Raw genomic sequence first — 18,525 nt, 5'->3', positions numbered from 1 at the left:
ATCATTTAATAAATCATTTTGACAGTAACCCTCCAAGAAGTCATTAATTAAACATTTTTAACTTCCCTATGTACTAGAAGCTGAAGGTTTGTTTCTTGGGCTTCAGGAATGTGACTGATTTAAGTGCCTCGAGCCTTGGGAAATAAATAACTGAACTGATTGAAAGTAAGGGGATATCAGTGGCTGTAAGGGGATATCAGTGGCTGTAAGGGGATATCAGTGGCTGTAAGGGGATATCAGTGGCTGTAAGGGGATATCAGTGGCTGTAATGGGGATATCAGTGGCTGTAAGGGGATATCAGTGGCTGTAAGGGGATATCAGTGGCTGTAAGGGGATATCAGTGGCTGTAAGGGGATATCAGTGGCTGTAAGGGGATATCAGTGGCTGTAAGGGGATATCAGTGGCTGTAAGGGGATATCAGGGGATAAATGCCATGGTCAAGGCTACGACAGCGCCAGTGAGTGGAGCTTACCGAGGTGTTAAACAGAACATGTCAGACCCAGAGCCTAATGCTTCCTCCTTAGGTGGTAGTTTATGAGTTTTAGTTTAGAAAAACTATTTTTCTGCAGAAGCGACAGTTACAGGGATGGTGAAAACAGCATGACTGCCGTAGCAACATCAGGGAAACTGGGCAGGAGGGAGGAGTGCTTCAAATACAGCACTTCTGTAAAATCAGGGAAACTGGGCAGAAGGGAGGAGTGCTTCAAATACAGCACTTCTGTAACATCTTTAATTGAGACTCTCATTCTCCTTAATTGCCGGCCTCAACACGTTACAGAAAGAGATTAACTGTATAGGAGGCTCTGGGCACAGGTCATCTGGATACTGGACAGAGAATACATTGGCAGACGCAAACAGATGATCCTCTTTAGCGGACAACCTGTCACGATCGTCGAAGGAGGAGGACCAAGGCGCAGCGTGATATTCGTACATACTTATTTTATTAAGTGCACACAATAAACAAAACAACAAACGATAACGTGACGTCCTAGGTCGAACACAACCAACACGGAACAAGATCCCACAACTACTGTGGGAAAACAGCCTGTCTAAATGTGGTTCCCAATCAGAGACAACCAGCAACAGCTGACACTCGTTGCCTCTGATTGAGAACCACTCTGGCCAACATAGAAATAGAACAACTAGAATCTACAACACAGAACACAAACACATAGAATCTACACACCCTGGCTCAACATATAGAGTCCCCAGAGCCAGGGTGTGACAGTACCCCCCCCCAAAGGCGCGGACTGCGACCGCGCCTAAACATAAACAAACCAGGGGAGGGCTGGGTGGGCATTCCTCCTCAGAGGCGGTTCCGGCTCCGGGCTTGCCCACCACCCTCCAACAATCCCCCCGTAGCGCCCCTGGTCCGGTCTGGCCCCGCTGGCTGGAGCTGGACTGGACATCGGTGGAGCGGATTGCTTAGGCTCCGGTGTGGAGCAGCTGACCGGTACCTGACCCGGCCCCGGTGACCCAGGCACGGGTTGTGCCGGACTGACGACGCGCACCCCTGGCTTGGTGCGTGGAGCAGGAACGGGCCGGACCGGGCTGACGACTCGCACCCCTGGCTTGGTGCGTGGAGCAGGACGGGCCGGACCGGGCTGACGACTCGCACCCCTGGCTTGGTGCGTGGAGCAGGAACGGGCCGGACCGGACTGACGATGCACCCCTGGCTTGGTGCGGGGAGCAGGAACGGGCCGGACTGGGCTGATGACGCGCACCCCTGGCTTGGTGCGTGGAGCAGGAACAGGCCGGACCGGGCTGACGATGCGCACCCCTGGCTTGGTGCGTGGAGCAGGAACGGGCCGGACCGGGCTGACGATGCGCACCCCTGGCTTGGTGCGTGGAGCAGGAACAGGCCGGGCCGGGCTGGCAACGCGCACCATAGGCTTGGTGCGAGGGGCAGGAACAGGCCGGGCTGGCGACGCGCACCATTAGCTTGGTGCGGGGAGCAGGAACAGGCTGGGCCGGGCTGGCGACGCGCACCATTGGCTTGGTGCGGGGAGCAGGAACGGGCCGGACCGGACTGGCAACGTGCACCATAGGCTTGGTGCGAGGAGCGGGACTGGGTTTCTTCATAACCCTCCGCTCCCTCTGCTGCCTACTCAGTTCCTCTCGCCTTGCCTCTACTCTCTCCTTCTCCCTTATCGCCTCCAGTAACTCCTCCCTCTGACCCACTAACTCCTGCTCCCTCTGGACCAATAGCCCCCTTAACCTGGTGGCCTCCTCTCCTAACCTCCCAATACGCCCTGTAGCTGCCTCCTGCTGCCCCGTCGCCCATGCCGTATGCCCCCCCCTAAAATTGTTATGGGGTTGCCTCTCGTCCGTCCGACGACGACACTGTTGACGCCGTTGCTCCTCTCTCGCCAGGGCCTTAACTTTAGCCCATGGCCCTTTTCCCGCGAGCATGTCCTCCCAGGACCACCATTGGCCCACCTGGGCCATCGCCAACCTCTCCAGCTCCTTACCCGGCGCTTCCTCCTGGACACGCTGCTTGGTCCTGTTTTGGTGGGATCTTCTGTCACGATCGTCGAAGGAGGAGGACCAAGGCGCAGCGTGATATTCGTACATACTTATTTTATTAAGTGCACACAATAAACAAAACAACAAACGATAACGTGACGTCCTAGGTCGAACACAACCAACACGGAACAAGATCCCACAACTACTGTGGGAAAACAGCCTGTCTAAATGTGGTTCCCAATCAGAGACAACCAGCAACAGCTGACACTCGTTGCCTCTGATTGAGAACCACTCTGGCCAACATAGAAATAGAACAACTAGAATCTACAACACAGAACACAAACACATAGAATTTACACACCCTGGCTCAACATATAGAGTCCCCAGAGCCAGGGTGTGACACAACCGTTCTTGAAGGTTCAAACAAAGAAAGCAGTTTGTGATTTTCTTCATATTGGTGAACCAGTGTTTGAGTTGTGTGCTTGCAATATCAACAGCCCCTTTCCTCTGGAAGAGCTTGCCATGCATCATTCAAGACTAAAGCCCTATTCGGACGGGATACGTTTTACTGGGGGAGGTCAGGTTTTACTGGGGGAGGTCAGGTTTTACTGGGGGAGGTCAGGTTTTACTGGGGGAGGTCAGGTTTTACTGGGGGAGGTCAGGTTTTACTGGGGGAGCTCAGGTAATGTAATTATGTGCAGCAGCACAAATCACCACATCTGTGATTTTAGTCCCGTCCGTCCGAATCTGCCGTGTCAGTCATTTTTACTTGGCAGGAAGGTTATTATCCCAGCCCTAAAAACCAAACTCCCAGGTCCTCTGATAATACTAACCCGTGTGAATCCTCCTCCCTGTGTTTTGAGGGACAGAGTTTAACAGGTGCTGCACCCAGTTTGGGTAAGAACATGGGAACAAATTGATGGTTAAAACAAAGTGCTGTGCAGGCAGCCCACAGATGGATGATCCGTTTTTATCACATGTCATCTTTCCTAGAGTCGTACTTCTCTTTTAAAACATGAAGTGGACGATATTGTTATTGTGCCAAGAATTTATAAATAGCCAAATATGTCAGTTAATTAAATGTCTGCAGGTTACAGTTCAATGTTTTATTGACATGAGAAAATGACAACCTAATAGGTCTATCAATAAACATTTATCTAAAGTGGGCTGAACTCCGACCTTGCGGGGGGGAGGTCCAGAGAAACCCTGTTTGCTTCCGTTCGGTAACTTGAACCCTGCTGTCAGAGCTAAACAACGTATTCTTCTGGGAGCTTCTACAACTTCTACAGTCTGAAATGTCCCTATTATTATTAGTTCAAGATGTTGGAAAGATCCTCTGTAGATTACCGTTAGTATTTGCAATAACTGTTCACATTAATAGAACAATCAACAGTTATTTGTGCAATGTTTTACTCCTCTGCTGTTTGTAGTTGACTCTTTGAATGATAAATGTACATCCTGTCGACTGATCAAGCCCATTTGGATGTAGATTTGGAGCTTTCCTTTAGGGGTATTTAATTCCAGATAGATAAATGTTGACTCAGTCAGTCATCCAGTTTATGTAATCCTGATTACTAATTTTGATCCGTTTCACCAGGCTGTAATCCGAGTCCACCGTCCTTATAAACTCATCATCACCCCCCCCCCCCCCACACACACTCTATCTCTACGCCCTGAGGACCAGTGGCATTGATTGCCGGTCCAACCCGATCTACGCCCTGAGGACCAGTGGCATTGATTGCCGGTCCAACCCGATCTACGCCCTGAGGACCAGTGGCATTGATTGCCGGTCCAACCCGATCTACGCCCTGAGGACCAGTGGCATTGATTGCCGGTCCAACCCGATCTACGCCCTGAGGACCAGTGGCATTGATTGCCGGTCCAACCCGATCAGATCTTTAAAAGTCACAGTATGACGGAAGGAAACATTGATCATTAATATGTAGCTACATAGACATACACTGAGTGGACAAAACATTAGGAACACCTGCTCTTTCCATGACATAGACTGACCAGGTGAAAGCTATGATAAGCTATGATCCCTTATTGATGTCACTTGTTAAATCCACTTTAATTAGTGTAGATGAAGGGGAGGAGACGGGTTATAGAAGGATTTTTAAGCCTTGAGACAGTTGAGACATGGATTGTGTATGTGTGCCATTCAGAGGGTGAATGGGCAAGACAAAATATTTAAGTGCCTCTGAACGGGGTATGGTAGTAGGTGCCAGGCGCACCGGTTTAAGTGTGTCAAGAACTGCAGTTCTGGTTGGTTTTTCATGCTCAACAGTCTCCCGTGTGTATCAATGGCCCACCACCCAAAGGACATCCAGCCAACTTGACGCAACTGTGGGAAGCATTGGACCAGCATCGCTTTCGACACCTTGTAGAGTCCATGCGTCCAATTGAGGCTGTTCTGAGGGCGAAAGGGGCTGCAAGTCAATATTAGGAAGGTGTTCCTAATGTTTTGTACACTCATTGTACATCGACTGTTGCTTCAACTTTCGCTCTACAAACACTGTTAAAGCTGTACTGTGTCTGTATAACTGACTCAGCTGGTCTGTGTGTCAGCGTGGTGTGATTCATCCCTGTCCAGCAGCTGTCTGTGTTACATACTCATCAGGACAATATGGAGGACTGAGTGAAGCTCTGACTAACCCTCCTCTAACCCTCCTCTAACCCTCCTCTAACCCCCCTCTACCTCTCTCTAACCCTCCTCTAACCCTCCTCTAACCCTCCTCTAACCCCCCTCTACCTCTCCCTAACCCTCCTCTAACCCTCCTCTAACCCTCCTCTAACCCTCCTCTAACCCCCCTCTAACCCCCCTCTAACCCTCCTCTACCTCTCTCTAACCCTCCTCTAACCCTCCTCTAACCCTCCTCTAACCCCCCTCTACCTCTCTCTAACCCTCCTCTAACCCTCCTCTAACCCTCCTCTAACCCTCCTCTAACCCCCCTCTAACCCTCCTCTAACCCTCCTCTAACCCCCCTCTAACCCTCCTCTACCTCTCTCTAACCCTCCTCTAACCCTCCTCTAACCCTCCTCTAACCCTCCTCTAACCCTCCTCTACCTCTCTCTAACCCTCCTCTACCTCTCTCTAACCCTCCTCTAACCCTCCTCTAACCCTCCTCTACCTCTCTCTAACCCTCCTCTACCTCTCTCTAACCCTCCTCTACCTCTCTCTAACCCTCCTCTAACCCTCCTCTAACCCTCCTCTAACCCTCCTCTAACCCTCCTCTACCTCTCTCTAACCCTCCTCTACCTCTCTCTACCCCCCTCTAACCCCCCTCTACCTCTCTCTAACCCTCCTCTAACCCCCCTCTACCTCTCCCTAACCCCCCTCTAACCCTCCTCTAACCCTCCTCTACCTCTCTCTAACCCTCCTCTAACCCTCCTCTAACCCTCCTCTACCTCTCTCTAACCCCCCTCTAACCTCTCTCTAACCCTCCTCTACCTCTCTCTAACCCTCCTCTAACCCTCCTCTAACCCTCCTCTAACCCTCCTCTACCTCTCTCTAACCCCCCTCTAACCCTCCTCTAACCCCCCTCTAACCCTCCTCTAACCCTCCTCTACCTCTCTCTAACCCTCCTCTAACCCTCCTCTAACCCCCCTCTAACCCTCCTCTAACCCTCCTCTAACCCTCCTCTACCTCTCTCTAACCCTCCTCTACCTCTCCCTAACCCTCCTCTAACCCTCCTCTAACCCCCCTCTAACCCTCCTCTAACCCTCCTCTAACCCTCCTCTAACCCTCCTCTACCTCTCTCTAACCCTCCTCTAACCCCCTCTAACCCTCCTCTACCTCTCTCTAACCCTCCTCTAACCCCCCTCTAACCCTCCTCTACCTCTCTCTAACCCTCCTCTAACCCCCCTCTAACCCTCTTCTACCTCTCTCTAACCCTCCTCTAACCCTCCTCTAACCCTCCTCTAACCCTCCTCTACCTCTCTCTAACCCTCCTCCAGAGGTGGGACAAAGTCATTGTTATGCAAGTCACAAGTAAGTCTCAAGTCTTTGCCCTCGAGTCAAGTCGAGTCAAAGATGAGGCAAGTCCCAAGTCGAGTCAAAAGTCAAAGCCATCAAGTCTCAAGTCGAGTCCAAAGTCCTACCATTTTAGTTTCGAGTCATTTCAAGTCCTCTTACCACAGAAATAAAATGTATACAAATCATGTATGTCTGTAAGATTTGTATTTATTTAAACCTTTTTATACAATAACATTAATCAAATACAGCAAAAAACATAACATTTAATTTTCACAAAAAAAATGCTTGTATTTGAACAGCATATTGCACTAGAACAATGCAGAGAGAGAGAGAGAGAGAGAGAGAGAGAGAGAGAGAGAGAGAGAGAGAGAGAGAAAATGGTTTACGGGGAAGGACAAACACCAAAGCTCTGGAAGTAAAAACAGTGTGGGAACCTGCACTGCAAATGAACAGATCTTACTCCATGTGAAACTCCTACCACAGGAGAGAGAGAGCTGTGGACAGGTGATGAGCAGAGAGTGAGTGTGTGTGCGCGCATGCGTGCTGTGGACAGGTGGAGGGAGGCCCCTATACTGCATTGCATTTGCAAAAGATCAAATTGGCCAAAAGTCTGTCAGTCATTTGTGCACGATGGGGACGCAGAATGATGCCACCATGGCTGAAAACTTCGCTCCACTGGAGCACTAGAAGCAGGCACTGCCAAGACTCGGATGGCTACTTGAAAGAGTGAAGGAAGAGTCTTACTGTTCAGTGCCCAGAACAAAAGGGCATTCTGTCCTTCTGCCATGTCAATGTAGTGACTTAGCTGTACTGCTGGTGGGGTCCCAACATCCCTTTTCTGCCTCTTATGGTATGCAGCAAACAGCCCTTCTCCTTCCATGTCCTCTAGTTCTTCTTCAGCAGGCACCGGCACAGGCTGCTCTGTCTCTGCAGCATCTTGCAGGATCAATTCTAAAAATAAAAATAAAAACGTGTCACAACAGCAGAAACAAAAGAGCCCTTATTTCTGATGTTGATGATACTGTTCAAGACTGAATTTTTTATTATTGTTAAAGTCAGATTAATATCACATTAGATCCTATATCAGATTAAGATCAAATTATTATGCGTTGCATTTAAGTTGCATTGCAAGTCAATAATATTTACCTTTAACTTCGTTGTGCCACCTCTGCCTTGATGTCACGGTTGACCAGCACATGGGGCTCAATCCACAGCAGACAAAAGGCTGGATCCAAGGCAGCTGCTTTCAGGTAGACTGTGTCTGAAAAGGGGGCAGTGATCCCTTCTTGAGACTGGGCCATTTTTACATTAATGAAGATCCCAAGAAATCTTTTTTTTCAGGGATGCCTGCAGACCTCTGACCAGGCCACTCAGGAAACGAACTTGAGGCTTCAGCTTCTCAAGATGTTGATTGAGGGACAAGATGGATGGAACAACTGCACTGATTGTAATGACTTTCTCCCCCCTGTGTCAAATCAGTTGCTTCTCCGAACGGTTTTAAGATGTCCACCAACTCCTTCAGCAGATTCCACTCTCGTGGTGTGAATGACAGTTCTTTATGCCCGGCCTTCTCAAGAACTGCGCAGAGCTTTTGCTGATCACAATGAAGGACTGCTTTTACCTGCCGCAGTGTGGAATTCCACCTCGTGCTCACTGCAGCAGGGATGCCTCTGTGCTCCCCAAATTCACCATCGAAGATGTCTTTAAACGTTGTGCTTGTGTGGAGCAGGGAGCTAAGTTTTGATAACTTGGAGAGAGAAGGACATGCCGCTTTTGTTTCTTTCAAACCGTCTCCCACAACCAGCTGCAATGTGTGTGCAAAACACTGCAGGCGCTGTTTCTTTGCCATAGCAGCATCGACGGTTTGCTGGTCTTCTTGGGTTAAGTCATGCCATAGCTCAGGATCATCAAGATTATCTCCAGCATCTTCATCTTCCTCCTGTTCGCTGGGGAAGCAGACTGTAAATGCCTTGCGCATGTTAGCAGCATTGTCACTAATTATATAGTCCAATTTAGCTTTGATGTTGTATTCATCACATATTGCCTCAAATTGGTCACAGATTCCGCTCTGCTGTGTGAGAGCCTTTGAAGCGGTTGCAGGCCAAGAGATTAGTCTTTAGCTGTACCCTCTCTGCATCTCGCTCCATCCAGTGCACAGTGACACCAAGGAATCCCCTCATCTTTCGATCAGACCAAATGTCCACAGTGACTGAAACATGGTCAGTGTTGCTCAATTGAGTTTTTAACTTTGACCGTCTCTCCTCAGCAAGGCTCTCTGTTTTTGTGGTCAGCGTTCGGCGACATACTGGGGTATACTTGCTGTCCAGCACAGCCAGAAAGTGACGAAAGCTCTTATTTTCCACAATAGACAGAGGGAAATTGCAATCAATAATCAAGTCAGACAGTATCGCATTGGAGATGGCCTTCTGCTGTGGGTGGGTCAGGCTGTAACGCCCTACACGAGTGTCAAGGAATTGTGAGATTGAAGGCTGTTGTGGTTCATCTACGATGATTTTGTTCATCTGGTATTCTTCATACCTGTAACAGAGAAGAATATGAAACAGATGTCAGAAAATCCTTTACAGCCACACATGTTGTATTTGAAACTACTCTTTACTCATATCAATGTTGTTGTGTTAATATTCATTGCCTATTGTACACTACGGTTTACGATAATACATTTCCAGTTTCAGTGTATGCAATATTAAGAATATTTTCACTGCTTCAAAATTCATAAGAAAGCCCTTTCCCTCAAGAAACTGAAGTCATATGCTTTATAGCAGTGGTTTTCAAAGTGGGGACGGGGACCCTTGGGTGCCGCGAGGGGGTTCTAGGGGGGCCATGGCAAGTTGGCATGAAAAGTATAGAAAAACAAAATAATTGAATAAATTAAATAACTAAAGTAAACCAAATTAAACCAAAAATAAGCTAAACAATATTCCCATTAGTTAAGAACTGCACTATAATAATCTATTGCATCTCTGAACATTACTACTATAATCGTTATTATTTTATTATATACTGTATATATCCCAGTGGTGCGCTGCCTCACAGACCTACTGTAGACTACGGTAGCACTCTGTCCATGCGCTGTCTGCTGTTTGGGCATGATATGAAAAGGGAAGGCTAATGGTGGATCTACTGTGACTGTGTTATCATTTTCCTCTTTACAATGTATACGTCTTACTATGTTTCCTGTTGTACTTGGATGGGTTTAGGGATGCACCAACTACATCCGAGTTGTGAAAGGGGTGCATTCATTGTTTAATTGTGATATTTTGTCTTCAGCGACAGTTCTGCTTAGTTGTGATTAACCAAAATTACATAAACGACCTCAATGAGGCAGCACACCAGCAACTCTGAAACTGAATTCTAAACGCTAACGTGAAAGCACGCTTAACGTTGCTTAATGCTTAATATACTAAGACAGTAATATTATAAGACCAAACTCTGCAAATATCATATTAATAAAGCATACTATGTACAAAACATCAGATGAGCCCAGAATATGAACGCAAACACGTTTAATAACATGTTGCGTTTTCCTCCCATAGAAAACCATTATAAGAAAAGGCTTAACGTGTCTTATGTACTAAGACAGTGTTATTAAAAGACCAAACTAAGTAAATATCATATCAATAAAGTATACTATGTACAAAACATCAGATGAGCCCAGAATACATAGTAGCCTACATAAGACATGTTAAGCCTTTTCTTATAATGGTTTTCTATGGGAGGAAAACACTTAACGTGTTGTTAAACGTGTTTGCGTTCATATTCTGGCCTCATCTGATGTTTTGTACATTTAGTATACTTTATTAATATGATATTTATAGTTTGGTCTTTTAATATTACTGTCTCAGTATATTAAGACACGTTAAGCCTTTTCTTATAATAGTTTTCTATGGGAGGAAAAGCATAGCGTGTTATTAAACGTGTTTGCGTTCATATTCTGGGCTCATCTGATGTTTTGTACATAGTATACTTTATTAATATGATATTTACAGAGTTTGGTCTTTTAATAACACTGTCTTAGTACATTAAAGAACGTTAAGCGTTTTTTCACGAAAGCGTTTTAGAATGTCCATATAATAGCAGTTCAAAAATCCATATTTTTGTAAGCATGAACCAGCAAGGGAGACGTGCGTTTGTCTCGTTGATACAGTAAATATGCAGCAGCTAGCTAGTAAGTTACGGTACATCCGATAAGGTGCGTAGCATTCGTTCCAAAACTTACCTTTCTTTGTGCAACTTCAGGTGTCGAACAAAGTTGGACGTTGTGGCAGCTCCGTCTGTAATCTTCGATCCGCATGTTTTGCAGATTGCAACTCGTTTTTGTCGACTACCTCGTAATTTTTATAGCCAAACCAAACTATCTTCGGTATCATTTTGACAACTGGCGCGTTGTTGCTTGATGTGCTTCATTGGTTGTCTTGCAATGTGCCTGCTTAGATGCTGTCGAATCAAAACAACGTGGGACTACAGTGATTGGATAATGTGCAGGCAGCGCGCGCTCTCTGTATGCATACAGGTGGATGGTGCACATTTTTTTCACAGATGCAGATAAACGGAGAGCGGCGCGGCCGTGTGAAAAAATTTTTCCCCAGTTTTCATGGGAAGTAGCAAGTCTTCTCGAGTCATAAGGCGCAAGTCCAAGTGAAGTCACGAGTCATTGATGTTAAAGTCCAAGTCGAGTTGCAAGTCTTTGTACATTTTGTCGAGTCGAGTCTGAAGTCATCAAATTCATGACTCGAGTCTGACTCGAGTCCAAGTCACATGACTCGAGTCCACACCTCTGCCCTCCTCTACCTCTCCCTAACCCTCCTCTAACCCTCCTCTAACCCCCCTCTAACCCTCCTCTAACCCTCCTCTAACCCTCCTCTAACCCTCCTCTACCTCTCTCTAACCCTCCTCTAACCCTCCTCTAACCCCCCTCTAACCCTCCTCTAACCCTCCTCTAACCCCCCTCTAACCCTCCTCTACCTCTCTCTAACCCTCCTCTAACCCTCCTCTAACCCTCCTCTACCTCTCTCTAACCCTCCTCTAACCCTCCTCTAACCCCCCTCTAACCCTCCTCTAACCCTCCTCTAACCCCCCTCTAACCCTCCTCTACCTCTCTCTAACCCTCCTCTAACCCTCCTCTAACCCTCCTCTACCTCTCTCTAACCCCCCTCTAACCCCCTCTAACCCCCCTCTAACCCTCCTCTAACCCTCCTCTACCTCTCTCTAACCCTCCTCTAACCCTCCTCTAACCCCCCTCTAACCCTCCTCTAACCCTCCTCTAACCCTCCTCTACCTCTCTCTAACCCTCCTCTACCTCTCCCTAACCCTCCTCTAACCCTCCTCTACCTCTCTCTAACCCTCCTCTACCTCTCTCTAACCCTCCTCTACCTCTCTCTAACCCTCCTCTACCTCTCCCTAACCCTCCTCTAACCCTCCTCTAACCCTCCTCTAACCCTCCTCTAACCCCCCTCTAACCCCCATCTAACCCTCCTCTAACCCCCCTCTAACCCTCCTCTAACCCTCCTCTACCTCTCTCTAACCCTCCTCTAACCCTCCTCTAACCCTCCTCTAACCCTCCTCTACCTCTCTCTAACCCTCCTCTACCTCTCCCTAACCCTCCTCTAACCCTCCTCTAACCCCCCTCTAACCCTCCTCTAACCCCCCTCTAACCCTCCTCTACCTCTCTCTAACCCTCCTCTAACCCTCCTCTAACCCCTCCTCTAACCCTCCTCTACCTCTCTCTAACCCCCCTCTAACCCTCCTCTAACCCTCCTCTAACCCTCCTCTAACCCTCCTCTACCTCTCTCTAACCCTCCTCTAACCCTCCTCTAACCCCCCTCTAACCCTCCTCTAACCCCCCTCTAACCCTCCTCTAACCCTCCTCTAACCCCCCTCTAACCCTCCTCTACCTCTCTCTAACCCTCCTCTAACCCTCCTCTAACCCCCCTCTAACCCCCCTCTAACCCCCCTCTAACCCTCCTCTAACACTCCTCTACCTCTCTCTAACCCTCCTCTAACCCTCCTCTAACCCCCCTCTAACCCTCCTCTAACCCTCCTCTAACCCTCCTCTAACCCTCCTCTACCTCTCTCTAACCCTCCTCTACCTCTCCCTAACCCTCCTCTAACCCTCCTCTAACCCCCTCTAACCCTCCTCTAACCCCCTCTAACCCTCCTCTACCTCTCTCTAACCCTCCTCTAACCCCCATCTAACCCTCCTCTAACCCCCCTCTAACCCTCCTCTACCTCTCCCTAACCCTCCTCTAACCCTCCTCTAACCCCCCTCTAACCCTCCTCTAACCCTCCTCTAACCCCCCTCTAACCCTCCTCTAACCCTCCTCTAACCCCCCTCTAACCCTCCTCTACCTCTCTCTAACCCTCCTCTAACTCTCTCTAACCCCCCTCTAACCCTCCTCTAACCCTCCTCTACCTCTCTCTAACCCTCCTCTACCTCTCCCTAACCCTCCTCTAACCCTCCTCTAACCCCCCTCTAACCCTCCTCTAACCCCCCTCTAACCCCCCTCTAACCCTCCTCTAACCCTCCTCTAACCCCCCTCTAACCCTCCTCTAACCCCCCTCTAACCCTCCTCTAACCCTCCTCTAACCCCCCTCTAACCCTCCTCTAACCCTCCTCTAACCCCCCTCTAACCCCCCTCTAACCCTCCTCTAACCCTCCTCTAACCCTCCTCTAACCCCCCTCTAACCCCCTCTAACCCTCCTCTAACCCTCCTCTAACCCCCTCTAACCCCCTCTAACCCTCCTCTAACCCTCCTCTAACCCCCCTCTAACCCTCCTCTAACCCTCCTCTACCTCTCTCTAACCCTCCTCTACCTCTCTCTAACCCTCCTCTAACCCTCCTCTAACCCCCCTCTAACCCTCCTCTAACTCTCTAACCCTCCTCTAACAATCTAACCCTCCTCTCTGTGTGTCTTCATGTCTCTGTGTCTTCATGTCTCTGTGTCTCTCTTCATGTCTCTGTGTCTCTGTGTCTCTCTTCATGTCTCTGTGTCTCTCTTCATGTCTGTGTCTCTCATGTCTCTGTGTCTCTCTTCATGTCTCTGTGTCTCTCTTCATGTCTCTGTGTCTCCATGTCTCTGTGTCTCTCTTCATGTCTCTGTGTCTCCATGTCTCTGTGTCTCTCTTCATGTCTCTGTGTCTCTCCTCATGTCTCTGTGTCTCTCTTCATGTCTCTGTGTCTCTCTTCATGTCTCTGTGTCTCTCTTCATGTCTCTGTGTCTCTCTTCATGTCTTTGTCTCTATTCATGTCTCTGTGTCTCTCCTCATGTCTCTGTGTCTCTCCTAATGTCTCTGTGTCTCTCCTCATGTCTCTGTGTCTCTCTCCACGTCTCTGTGTCTCTCTTCATGTCTCTGTGTCTTCATGTCTCTTTGTCTCTCTTCATGTCTCTGTGTATTCATGTCTCTTTGTCTCTCTTCATGTCTCTGTGTCTCTCTTCATGTCTCTATGTCTCTCTTCATGTCTCTGTGTCTCTCTTCATGTCTCTGTGTCTCTCTTCATGTCTCTGTGTCTCTCTTCATGTCTCTGTGTCTCTCCTCATGTCTCTGCGTCTCTCTTCATGTCTCTGTGTCTCTCTTCATGTCTCTGTGTCTCTCTTCATGTCTCTGTGTCTCTCTTCATGTCTCTGTGTCTCTCCTCATGTCTCTGTGTCTCTCCTCATGTCTCTGTGTCTGTGTCTCTCTTCATGTCTCTGTGTCTCTCTTCATGTCTCTGTGTCTCTGTGTCTCTCTCCATGTCTCTGTGTCTCTCTTCATGGCTCTGTGTCTCTCTTCATGTCTCTGTGTCTCTCTTCATGTCTCTGTGTCTCTCCTCATGTATCTGTGTCTCTCTTCATGTCTCTGTGTCTCTCTTCATGTCTCTGTGTCTCTGTGTCTCTCTTCATGTCTCTGTGTCTCTCTTCATGTCTCTGTGTCTCTCTTCATGTCTCTGTGTCTCCATGTCTCTGTGTCTCTCCTCATGTCTCTGTGTCTCTCTTCATGTCTCTGTGTCTCTCTTCATGTCTCTGTGTCTCTCTTCATGTCTATGTGTCTCTCTTCATGTCTCTGTGTCTCTCTTCATGTCTCTGTGTCTCTCTTCATGTCTCTGTGTCTCTCCTCATGTCTCTGTGTCTCTCTTCATGTCTCTGTGTCTCTGTGTCTCTCTTCATGTCTCTGTGTCTCTCTTCATGTCTCTGTGTCTCTGTGTCTCTCTTCATGTCTCTGTGTCTCTCCTCATGTCTCTGTGTCTCTCTTCATGTCTCTGTGTCTCTCTTCATGTCTCTGTGTCTCTCTTCATGTCTCTGTGTCTCTCTTCATGTCTCTGTGTCTCTCTTCATGTCTCTGTGTCTCTCTTCATGTCTCTGTGTCTCTCTTCATGTCTCTGTGTCTCTCTTCATGTCTTTGTCTCTCCTCATGTCTCTGTGTCTCTCTTCATGTCTCTGTGTCTCTCTTCATGTCTCTGTGTCTCTCTTCATGTCTCTGTGTCTCTCTTCATGTCTCTGTGTCTCTCCTCATGTCTCTGTGTCTCTCTTCATGTCTCTGTGTCTCTCTTCATGTCTCTGTGTCTCTCCTCATGTCTGTGTCTCTCTTCATGTCTCTGTGTCTCTCCTCATGTCTCTGTGTCTCTCTTCATGTCTCTGTGTCTCCATGTCTCTGTGTCTCTCTTCATGTCTCTGTCTCTCTTCATGTCTCTGTGTCTCTCTTCATGTCTCTGTGTCTCTCTTCATGTCTCTGTGTCTCTCCTCATGTCTCTGTGTCTCTCTTCATGTCTCTGTGTCTCCATGTCTATGTGTCTCTCTTCATGTCTGTGTCTCCATGTCTATGTGTCTCTCTTCATGTCTCTGTGTCTCCATGTCTATGTGTCTCTCTTCATGTCTCTGTGTCTCCATGTCTATGTGTCTCTCTTCATGTCTCTGTGTCTCTCTTCATGTCTCTGTGTCTCTCTTCATGTCTCTGTGTCTCCATGTCTCTGTGTCTCCATGTCTCTGTGTCTCTCCTCATGTCTCTGTGTCTCTCTCCACGTCTCTGTGTCTCTCTTCATGTCTCTGTGTCTTCATGTCTCTTTGTATCCATGTCTCTGTGTCTCTCTTCATGTCTCTGTGTCTCTCTTCATGTCTCTGTGTCTCTCTTCATGTCTCTGTGTCTCTCTTCATGTCTCTGTGTCTCTCTTCATGTCTCTGTGTCTCTCCTCATGTCTCTGCGTCTCTCTTCATGTCTCTGTGTCTCTCTTCATGTCTCTGTGTCTCTCTTCATGTCTCTGTGTCTCTCTTCATGTCTCTGTGTCTCTCTTCATGTCTCTGTGTCTCTCCTCATGTCTCTGTGTCTCTCTTCATGTCTTTGTGTCTCTCTTCATGTCTCTGTGTCTCTGTGTCTCTCTTCATGTCTCTGTGTCTCTCTTCATGTCTCTGTGTCTCTCTTCATGTCTCTGTGTCTCCATGTCTCTGTGTCTCTCTTCATGTCTCTGTGTCTCTCTTCATGTCTCTGTGTCTCTCTTCATGTCTCTGTGTCTCTCTTCATGTCTCTGTGTCTCTCTTCATGTCTCTGTGTCTCTCTTCATGTCTCTGTGTCTCTCTTCATGTCTCTGTGTCTCTCTTCATGTCTCTGTGTCTCTCTTCATGTCTCTGTGTCTCTCTTCATGTCTCTTGTGTCTCTCTTCATGTCTCTGTGTCTCTCTTCATGTCTTGTTTCCTCATGTCTATGTGTCTCTCTTCATGTCTCTGTGTCTCCATGTCTATGTGTCTCTCTTCATGTCTCTGTGTCTCTCCATGTCTATGTGTCTCTCTTCATGTCTCTGTGTCTCTCTTCATGTCTATGTGTCTCTCTTCATGTCTCTGTGTCTCTCTTCATGTCTCTGTGTCTCTCTTCATGTCTCTGTGTCTCTCTTCATGTCTCTGTGTCTCTCCTCATGTCTCTGTGTCTCTCTTCATGTCTCTGTGTCTCTCCTTCATGTCTCTGTGTCTCTCTTCATGTCTCTGTGTCTCTCTTCATGTCTCTGTGTCTCTCTTCATGTCTCTGTGTCTCCCTCATGTCTCTGTGTCTCTCTTCATGTCTCTGTGTCTCCATGTCTATGTGTCTCTCTTCATGTCTCTGTGTCTCCATGTCTATGTGTCTCTCTTAATGTCTCTGTGTCTCTCTTCATGTCTCTGTGTCTCTCCTCATGTCTCTGTGTCTCTCTTCATGTCTCTGTGTCTCTCTTCATGTCTCTGTGTCTCTCTTCATGTCTCTGTGTCTCTCTTCATGTCTATGTGTCTCTCTTCATGTCTCTGTGTCTCTCTTCATGTCTCTGTGTCTCTCCTCATGTCTCTGTGTCTCTCCTCATGTCTGTGTCTCTCTTCATGTCTTTGTCTCTCCTCATGTCTCTGTGTCTCTCTTCATGTCTCTGTGTCTCTCTTCATGTCTCTGTGTCTCCATGTCTATGTGTCTCTCTTTATGTCTCTGTGTCTCTCTTCATGTCTCTGTGTCTCTCTTCATGTCTCTGTGTCTCTCTTCATGTCTCTGTGTCTCCATGTCTATGTGTCTCTCTTTATGTCTCTGTGTCTCTCTTCATGTCTCTGTGTCTCTCTTCATGTCTCTGTGTCTCCATGTCTATGTGTCTCTCTTCATGTCTCTGTGTCTCTCTTCATGTCTCTGTGTCTCTCTTCATGTCTCTGTGTCTCTCTTCATGTCTCTGTGTCTCTCTTCATGTCTCTGTGTCTCTCCTCATGTCTCTGTGTCTCTCTTCATGTCTCTGTGTCTCTCTTCATGTCTCTGTGTCTCTCTTCATGTCTCTGTGTCTCTCTTCATGTCTCTGTGTGTCTGTGTCTCTCTTCATGTCTCTGTGTCTCTCTTTATGTCTCTGTGTCTCTGTGTCTCTCTTCATGTCTCTGTGTCTCTCTTCATGTCTCTGTGTCTCTGTGTCTCTCTTCATGTCTCTGTGTCTCTCTTCATGTCTCTGTGTCTCCATGTCTCGGTGTATTCCAGAACCATGAGCAGCTGAGAGACGACGACTCTGACCTGATCCTTAACGACGGCGACCTGGCGCTGACCTACGACGACACGGCCATCACGGCTGAAGGCGCGTCCAGTGGAGGGGCGGACGTGGCCGGGGGGGCCGGGGGGGGCTGGGGGGTCAATGGAAAGAGGAGCGGCAGCACTTCTGAAGAGGCACTGGAGAGAGAGATGGACCAGGACTTCCTGTCCCGCAGCACACGCCTCGTCTTCCCCATCGAAGACCACGCCTGACCCCTACACCATGATTCCATGAACCCTGGCCCTCCGTCCCACACACACCACACCCCTGCAGGCTGAGACCTCACCAGACTATGGGAGGAGAGGAGGAGAATAGCAGTGAGGGTAGACTGAGTTGTTGGAGGAAAGGGTTTGGTTTAGAACAGGGCTGACAGTTGATGTCATTTCTTCCCGGTACGGGACCTCCTGTGTGTGCTAGAATAGTTTGGACAGCAGGGGTCTCTGCTAATAGTCAATATAGAACAACATAAAGCAGCCCATTCATAGACCTACCCTACAACATAAAGCAGCCCATTCATAGACCTACCCTACAACATAAAGCAGCCCATTCATAGACCTACCCTACAACATAAAGCAGCCCATTCATAGACCTACCCTACAACATAAAGCAGCCCATTCATAGACCTACCCTACAACATAAAGCAGCCCATTCAAAGTCCTATGCTACAAATGAAACAATATGTTAACACATCTGGTTAGTAGGATGTATCATCAGTTCAATGTCAATAACATATCCTAATGTTTTAAATCTGATTACACTGATAAAATCCCCAATGTCTCTTTTCATTCGTTTTTATATTTCTTTGTGTGTTGTTTGGGGAAAAAACAGCTTGCAATCAAGAGAAAATGTCCTCTGAAAAAGTCTCAAAAGAATGGTGGAAAATGAAAATAGAAGTCTCAGGGAAGAATGGAACAGACCTTCTTGCCGTATTTCTCCAATGTTAAACCAGAGTGTATTGTTTGCAACGAAACGCTGTTTGCAAATAATTAAGTATTAGACATCATGAATCTAAGCATGGCACTCAAAAGTTACCTTTCTACCCAGACAGAGGCTCGACCGACGCAGAAAAATGTAATCTTCA

At 47.8% G+C, this 18,525-nt stretch overlaps 1 protein-coding gene across 2 annotated transcripts in view; it reads left to right on the top strand.

The window, feature by feature from the left end:
• slc9a7 (solute carrier family 9 member 7) overlaps positions 1-18,217 on the top strand; it is a 180,493-nt gene extending 162,276 nt beyond the window's left edge. For both annotated transcript variants that reach the window (XM_041889517.1, XM_041889516.1), the window contains exon 16: positions 17,396-18,217. In XM_041889517.1, the coding sequence (XP_041745451.1) occupies positions 17,396-17,656 (261 nt within the window). In that variant the 3' untranslated portion in view covers positions 17,657-18,217. The remainder of the gene's footprint in view (positions 1-17,395) is intronic.
• The last annotated feature ends 308 nt before the right edge of the window (positions 18,218-18,525 follow it).

This window comes from Coregonus clupeaformis, unplaced genomic scaffold (genome assembly GCF_020615455.1).
Source record: "Coregonus clupeaformis isolate EN_2021a unplaced genomic scaffold, ASM2061545v1 scaf0028, whole genome shotgun sequence".
Classification (NCBI taxonomy): domain Eukaryota; kingdom Metazoa; phylum Chordata; class Actinopteri; order Salmoniformes; family Salmonidae; genus Coregonus; species Coregonus clupeaformis.
Note: the sequence above shows the minus strand (reverse complement) of the source record. Positions and strands in the feature narration are given on the sequence as shown.